Source organism: Diabrotica undecimpunctata, chromosome 1 (assembly GCF_040954645.1).
Source record: "Diabrotica undecimpunctata isolate CICGRU chromosome 1, icDiaUnde3, whole genome shotgun sequence".
NCBI classification, from domain to species: Eukaryota; Metazoa; Arthropoda; class Insecta; order Coleoptera; family Chrysomelidae; genus Diabrotica; species Diabrotica undecimpunctata.
Window position 1 is genome coordinate 71,158,634 of NC_092803.1, and position 8,858 is coordinate 71,167,491.

The following is an 8,858-nucleotide window of genomic DNA, read 5'->3' on the forward strand; positions in this document are numbered from 1 at the left end:
GTTAAGAAGAAGAAGAAAAAGTATGCAAGGTAAAAGTAGAAAACCAACAAATCTAGATCCAAACAGAAATTATTTGTCTAATAAAAGAAATTATATAAACTAGAACACTACAAAATATAAGCAAATAAAAAGAGTGATAGGTGAGCTGAAAAAAAGATAAAAGGATGATGGTTAACAGAAAAATGTAAGGAAGTAGGGGAGCATAAAAAATATAATTATTTCACTATGTGTTAAGATTTTAAGAAATTTTTATCTGACCATTAAAATACTTAGAAACAACCTTTTATTATACGAACAATATTTACTTTTACAATCACATTTATTGCAGGTAAGATAGGAAAATGGGTGCAATCTGCTACGACAGCTAACCTCCGTTAACGAATACAGCACGTGAAGAAGAAAACATAAAATAATATTTAAATGCCACGACAAAAATGTGTATTGGATTTTTTTCCTAATATTTAAAAATATTTCCAAAGTAAAAAATATTAATTGATAATAAACGTCAACCAATAAAAAAACAGAAAACATTATTCTATCTTTATTTTTTTATTACAAGTACTTGTATGTAAATTATTTAATTACAGTAGCTTGATTCCTTCCCTCTTATTTCCCGTTTTTCTTCATTAAGCATTTAAACACGTTAAATGCAGTTTCATTGGCATCTGCTCCCTTGTTCTTTGTACATTCAGCAACAATTTCACTAGCCTTAGCCTCATCCTTTTCCCAAAGACTTATATCGTTCTTTAAAACAGTTAGGTTTACATCACCATTTTCATTTTGTAATCCAGTTTTCTTGTTAATGCAAAAAATCGTTGCGCCCACTTTGGCGACATCGGCATTATCTTGCAATACCAGTTTTCTTGGATCGTTTGGACCGCCTGACTCGCCACTAACGCATTCGTGGAAGGCAGTTCTGAGCTGCTCTCTACGTTCTACAGCCTAAAAGAGATTTAATTCAGATTTGTTAGGATTGTATTATAATGTATTTAGTATTTATATTTTGTACAGTAAAAAATATGTTACGGTGAATTCAGTTAATTGCAAAATTGGGTAGTGGATCTTGACCGAATTATACAAGAATGAACTGAAAGAGCTATTAAATTATTTCAAAAATTTATTAATTGTCAATAAACTGACGTCGTTTCCCAAGTTTCTCTAGAAGGTAGAAAGAGATGAATAGTCAAAATAATATAAAGTGTAGTAGGTAAATAGTTCTATAACTGATATTTACATAATATCGAGTTCCACAAAAATATCTACTTTTTTGATGTAAAAAACATTAATTTTGAAATTTGAGGGTACACTTTTGACGCCATTGTTTCTGTTCTTTAGTACGTGAAATTGAAGAAAAAAATAGTGCCACCAGTCGGAACCAGGGTAATCATGTTTTTTTGTGAAATTTCAAAACTTTAATGAGCGAAATAATAGTGATTTTGGAGTGTAAAAATATCGTGACTTAAAATCACTGTAGAATGGGTTCAAAAGCACCTCCAAACCTTTTTAAAGACAACAATAAAGGTCTTTTTTTTTACTTTTAAAATAATGCTTTTGTTTTTTGTAACTCTCAATGTACACGGTGAATTTTAAATATGGAACTTCTTAATTATCTCGGGAACGGCTTACATGATTTTTATAGATTTTGGTGTATAGGGTCTTGTAATATGGCCGATATTATGGTGGTATTTACAGTGTTGTCAGTTTTACTTTTTTTTCTAAAAATATAATTAACTTTCTTATTTCAAATAAATCACTCTGAATATTTTTTGCCTTTTAAAGTCCTTAAGAGATACTGATTAATTTTATATAATATTTTCTATACCTAAATACCATAATTTTGAAGTTATTGCTACATTTACTATATCTTCTAGCCGAAGTTTATTAAATTAATAAACTTGTTTAATTTAAATAATCTTTAATAATTTATATCCTAATAACATCATAATAACCCCTACTCACAATAAATTAGTAAAATATTTAACGAAACTAGTGCAGTAAAAGAATTATCCAAATCATAGATCAGAAAACCTACAGCAGCTGAAAACATATTCATGTTTCAGGTATGTCAATATTTGAGTAGTAGAAAATTAAGAGTTTTAGAAAACCAAAAAAGGCGATTACATCAGATTCTCAAAATGTTGTATGCGTACTTTAATACAACAAGCCATGTAATTTCTAAAACTTTTAAATATATTTTACACATCCCTTACTGCTCAATTCTTCGTATCTCTGTGGTAATCGTATCTTTTAATTCTTAAATATTGGAAGGTTTTGTTTTATATATATACAATGTTCTAACTATGATGCTACATATATATGTAGAACCTGTAGATCATTGTGGTCACGTTCTCTCGAGCACACGAAAACAGAAAATACTTCTACTTTCTCTCAGCATTTAAAACAACACAACCACACTCTTAACATCCCAGAAGATGTTAATCTCTTATCCAACATTTTGCAAAAAAACTTCTTAAGAAACTTAAAACTTCTGCAGAAAAATTTGAAACTTATATCAAGGCTTGGAAATAATAAATGAAAAACAAAAAAGTCCCAACTGCGTTATTCGTTATGTCATTCCACCGAGATTTTCTCTCTCACCACCGTCAACTATTTTCATTCATAACTTATATAATATAACTTAGCTATCCAACCATTTCGTCTTTGATTTTTTACATATCCTCACATCTTCTTAATTCTTTATACATAATAAGTCCATATATAAAACCATTCGTCAAACCCCACCCTACATCTTCTCAACCTGCCTTGTTCTTTATGCCTAATGTTGCCACGTCCCGCCCCATATCGGTTAATTTTCAACAAGCTATCAATTTCTCCATATCCACATAACTTCATATTAACTCCATTCATATTTTTTCTCACACATACACTTATTTGATCCAGAGTTTGTTTAAGGTCCAATCACACAAGATCACTTTACTTCTCATTTTTCAGAACTTTACAGTAACTCCAAAATATTTTCACCACTAACACCATCGAATAAATTTAAAATACCTTCCAGGTTCCAAATGTTATCTTTTAACGTATAGGGCCTTATTAGGAATATGTTTACCTTTTCCAGTTATTTATTAACATTACCAGTAATGCAATGTTACACAATTGTAGTCATATCTTGACCTAACAACAGTTACATCTGATATATTTACATCATAACTAGGATAACTACCATATCCCCAGTTATTATGATTAAAACATAATAGCATACCTTTCACAAACCCTTCGGTGTTTTGCGGCTGGAACTCTGGAGATCTTTGTCTCATTTCGTTATTTTTTCACTGGTTACACCAATAAGAAATCATTACTATTTTAATGGGAATAAACCAATAACAAAATTTAAATTAGTTCTTACAACATATCAATTTTTTTCTGCCCTAAAATTTGTTTAGCCATACACTTTTAAATCAACAATTAATTCTTTAATAGTTAAAACTCCATACATTTATATAAGAAGGATATTAAAAATGCTTTTAATGTTTTTTATAGTCAAATATACACCTTTTTAAATTTTTCTATTCCTAAAGACAAAAAAGGGCCAGAAACTCTACTTCCAGGTTTCCAAACTGGTTCTTAAAAAGAAAGATAGTCTGCATCGTTTGTGCTTAAATAAAGCCTCAGGAAGCCCAAAGAGTGTTGAATTTCAGCTTTTAAGAACTGATATTAAAAACCAAACCAAATATGAGCATAACTTATACAAACGTTTACTTGAAAACCATCTAGTTCGTGACCCAAACAAATTCTGGACTTTCTTTAAGTCAAAATATAAGAAAAGTGTATATAGGATATATCTTATAATAGTGTATATAAGGTATATCTTATATAAATATAAGAATGGTGTAATTCGGGATAATAGAGTGGGATTCGTTTACCTTTAAATATATCACAGAATTAGATGTTGTAAATAGTATTAAAAAACTTGAACCCAAAAAATCTATAGACCCTGATGAAATGCCACCTTATATCTATAAGGGAATAGCCGAACACTCGGATAAAAACCTCTGGTGTTTTTGTTTAGTATGTCGATTGAACAGGAATATTTTCCAGATATTTTAAAAGTGGCAACAATTTCTCCAATGCATAAAAGAGATAAAAAAATGACATTCAAAACTACAGCCCTATCAGCTTGTTAAATAATATTGCTTAGTAAGATTTTTAAAAGTATTTTTTATAATGATATAAATGAGCATGTTAAGAGTAAAATCAGCAAATTCCAGCATGGTTTTGTAATAGACAAATTAACAGTAACTAATCTCTGTGTTCTCTCTGAACATATTGCTAAGGCTATTGAGGCAGGGGAACAGTTAGACGTTCTCCATACTGATTGCAAAAAAAACATTTAATAAGGTAAATCACTTTATTTTTTAAAATAAACTGTTACAGTTTGGTTTCTCAAAAAAAGCTTTTAATTTATTAAATTCTTATTTGTCAGATAGAAAGAATGCAGTAAAAGTAGGTAATTGCTTTTCTCACTAATATGTGTCATCCTTAGGAGTCCCACAAGGGAGCAAACTAGGACCATTGCTCTTTATTTTATGTATTAACGACTTGCCAGACTGTATTAAATCTTGTAACAACTTAATGTATGCCAATGAATGTAAACTTTTTAAAACAATCTCTCATTAGAAAGATGCAGTCAAATTGCAAGATGATCAAAGATCAGTTATTCAATGGTTTAACGATTCAAAACTGACTCTTAATGTTAAAAAGTGTGCAGTAGTTTCATATACGCGAAAACTCAATAGTGTTATTGAAGATTATTATATTAATGATGATCGAGTTGAGAGAGTGAGTGTTATGAAGAATCTTAGAATTAAATTCCAAATCAACATGAAGTGCAATATACACTTTTATGAAATAACTAACAGAGCTTATCGTGCTTTGGGTTTTGTCATTAGAAATAGCAAAAATTTCAGAATAAGCACAATTATAAAACTCTATAATGCCCTGGTGAGACCACATATGGAATATGCTTCAATCATCTGGTCTCCTACTGGAGTTTCAAACTCAAAAATAATTAAAAAGTGCAAAAACGATTTTTAACATTTCTATACGTAAGGAAAAATAAGAAATATCCCTATGTGGTCTCATACAGGGTAATTTTAGACTCATTTCACTTGCAGTCACTTGCCACTAGAAGAAACAGTCAGGCCATTATATTCATATACTTGATTGTTAATAGTACACAAACTGAGATTTAATTGAGTTTATTTACTTTAGAGTACCCAAGAGTAGGTTAAGGATAACTAACCTAGATCTATTCTTTAGAAATTACCATGGAAACATATCACCAATTAACATTATGTTAAAAATTTGTAATGAAGTATTTAATAGACTCACTCATGTGGATATATTTAATGTAAAAAGCTGGGAACTTAAGAGATTACTTGCTCATCAGCACTAGGTTTAAGGAGTTTATTGTATTTTTTTTCCTTATTGTATTATTAATGTTCGTTTCTTTCATTCATTTGTTGTATTTTTTTTTGTCTTAAACACTTTACATGTAATTACTATTAGTCTATAGTGTTTGTAAGGTGTCTCAATAAATAAATAAATAAATAAATAAATACAAAACCAATAAAAACTATTCCAAGTCCCAGATAATATTTTTCAACATGAGATACTTCAATTCAAAAGGCAAAAATTATACATGACGATCCAGGTAAAAAATAAAGTTTATTATATTTTCAGAAAAACTGAAGATCTGACAACAATCTCAACAACATTACATAATATCAGCCGCATTAGCAGACCCTTACCAAGCCGTTTACGAGAAAATTAAGGTGTTGCAAACTCACCCTGTAGATTGAGAATGCATTATAAAAAAGGCCATAATATTTGTTTTTTAAAAAGGTTTGTAGGGGCTTTTAAGTCGCGACATTTTTAAACTTCAAAATCATCATTATTTCGCTCATTAAATTTTTGAAATTTTACAAAAAAGACATGATTACCATCGTTTCTTTATTTTTTTCTTTATTTTCCGATTTTTTTCTTTAGTTTTAATTACTAGAAAACAAAAAAAAAAATGGCCCAAAGAGTTAAATTTCACATTAAATGTTTTTGGCATAAAAAAGTGGATATTATTTATGTACTTCGACATTATAGTATGTATGAAGTAACAAGTGTTAGACGGTAAATTAGGTAAACTGCAAATCCAAGCTTACTGAAACCCATTTGACGATATCAGGAATAACCTTTGAACTCTTTACATAGAGAAAATACAATAAAATGAAGGTAGACGATAGAATTCATTTTCAATTCGAGCACTACCATTCTCCTACACGTGTTTTGAGCTTTCACCTGGCCTCGGAGATCTTGAGATAGCTCTAACTAAAATAAAATGATGTTTTTTTATACTAGAAAAAACATCAGTTTTCGTTTATCGTTTAACAACAAAACAGAAGACCGGCTTAACTCCCTGCAGGACCTAAATATAAGGACCCTAAAATATAAGGACCTAAACAATAACTACACGAAGCGATAATAGACAGACCAAAGTTCACAATCACGTAGAACGAAATTGTAAAATTAAGTCAAACAACAAAGAAACAAAAACAGAAGTAAAAGCAAAGCACGACAAGAAAAGCAAACCATATGCAGATCAACTCAGACCGAAGCATCCTTAAAGTCACTAAAAACTTTAAAGACATTTAGCTCTGTGGTTTCGAACTTCACAAACCACATGGGCATACGCATATGTAAAACAGAACTATACCTAAGGAAAAAAAAAATAATCAAAATTCACGAAAAAAAAAGTGGACGTTATCGGCATAAACAACATTAAAGCCCAAGTAAAAGTGAGAATAGGAGACAAAGTAAAAGATATATTAAAGTGGGAGCTCTGGGTGCTATGGAAGCATTTATGAAGGTTTACGTTTGGTATGGGTCAAAATTATAACCTGAATGATAACTGATTTAATATAAATGTATTTTTTAATTTTATACACCGAGAAATTAATTCATCGACAAAATTAAAGAAATACATAATAAAGAATAAATAAACTCCATATAGTAAACTTCATCACGTTCAAGAAGTTAAATAATTTTCATTTTGTTTTCAATATTGAGAGACGGGATCCTAACAATCTTAGATCCTATATTTTACGAATTTAAAAATTACATGAAATAGTCAACGAAAAAGTGATGCCACAATTTTTAAATCAAAAGGTATTAAAAATATCTTACCAGAACAACTGCTACAAGAAGTGTAAAAACAACTAGGAACTTCATGTTAAATTATTTAATTAACATCAGTTATCTCATGCTTGTCCTTTTATTTGTACATTTATCATTGACTTCTTGCCTCAAAAAAATATTTAAAAAAAGTGATTATATAATGAAATGAATCAATATTTACAGTTTCTATAAACTTATACAAATATTTCAGCGATCGTATCTATTAAATAATAACCTTTATAACCCTTGTTTTTTTTTATATTCATCGTGTATATTTTTCCGATTATGGCCTATCTTTACTTTGTATATACAGGCAATAGACATTAGTTATTTGCAAAATATGACAATATGACTTAAGGAAAAATATGCAAAAATGGAATTTAACTTTGAGTTTTTCGTTTGTTTTTAATATCGTTTCTGCATGTATCTTAAGTACCAAAAAACACCCTCGGCTTAAGTACCAAATAAATCTATTAAAGAAGAAAATACTTCAAAGTGATTTTATTGATTGTTTTTCCTTAATAGTAATTAAAGATTATAAAATGCACTTCTTCCTCTTCTTTCTTCTTGTATGTAGGCTTTAAAGCTTGTTTCTTCTTCAATATTAGCCTCCTAAATTGTTTAAATTATCGCACCATTTTTTCTTGGTCTGCCAATACTTCTTCGTCCATTTGGTGACTTATCTCGTGCTATTCGTACTATCCTATCTTCTGTCATTCTATTAATATTTTCGTTCCACTCCTGTTTCCGTTTTGTCATCCATCCATTTATGTCATCTATGTTGCATGCTTTTCTTATGTTTTCACTTCTCTATCTATCCGACAGACTTTTTCCTGATATTCGTCGAAGTATTTTCATCTCTGTTGTTTCTAGTAGTCGTCTCGTTTTAGATATATCAGGTCTTGTCTCCGCCGTGTATGTTAATATAGGTTTATTTGCTGCTTTATAGATTCTTGTTTTTGTGTCTTGTCTTAGGTATTTGTTCTTTTAGATTGTGTCATTAAGAGATCCTGCCACTATACTTGCTTTTAAGCTTTGTTGTCGTACTTATTCTTCAACATTCGTAACTAGTTATATATATTACCAGATATCTAATCCTTCCTTTCTGCTCTGTTATTTTCCCATCAATTTCGATTTTACATCATAGTGGGTATTTAGATGTTGTCAGACATTTGGTTTTTTCTGCTCCTATTATCATTTTGTATTTCCTGGCTGTTGCATTGAAGATATGTGTTAATCCTTGGAGCTCGTCTTCTGTCTCGGCGATTAATGCGGTGTCGTCTGCATAATATAATATTTATATTTCTTTGTTCCCCATTCTGTAACCATGACCTTTACGTACTGCTTGTACTGTTTCGTCCATTATTATATTAAGGAGAAGTGGGCTTAACGAGTCACCCTGTCTGACTCCGCTTTGTACTCGTATACACTGTGTTAGTTTTCCATTTATCTTTGTCTGTATTCGATTATGGAAGTAGATGTTTTTGATGGTTTGTATAATATTGATTGGTATGTTTCTTTTATACAGTAGGTGTAAGACGTCTTCGACTTGGATGCGATCGAAAGCCTTCTTTGTCAGTTCTATAAAACATATATATGCCTCGATGGTCTTTTCTGTGATTTTTCTTAGTACAAATACGGCGTATACGTAGGATCTTCCGGATCTGAAT

General features: G+C 30.1%; 1 protein-coding gene across 1 annotated transcript; it reads right to left on the minus strand.

Annotated features, from left to right (window-relative positions):
- Window positions 1–525: 525 nt before the first annotated feature.
- Window positions 526–7,357, minus strand: LOC140439154 (uncharacterized). Its single transcript, XM_072528883.1, has 2 exons — window positions 7,198–7,357; window positions 526–942 (listed from the first exon to the last, which is right to left on the minus strand). The coding sequence occupies exons 1-2, from the start codon at window positions 7,240–7,242 to the stop codon at window positions 607–609; spliced, it is 381 nt and encodes a 126-aa protein (XP_072384984.1). The 5' UTR covers window positions 7,243–7,357; the 3' UTR covers window positions 526–606.
- Window positions 7,358–8,858: the final 1,501 nt, after the last annotated feature.

What these genes read in the sequence shown, in the direction of transcription:
- LOC140439154 (XM_072528883.1), bottom strand. Translation starts at nt 7,242, where the DNA reads ATGAAGTTCCTAGTTGTTTTTACACTTCTTGTAGCAGTTGTTCTG. An exon ending in TTCTTGTAGCAGTTGTTCTG is followed by an intron (nt 943 to 7,197) that starts GTAAGATATTTT and finishes AATCTCTTTTAG; the next exon opens with GCTGTAGAACGTAGAGAGCA.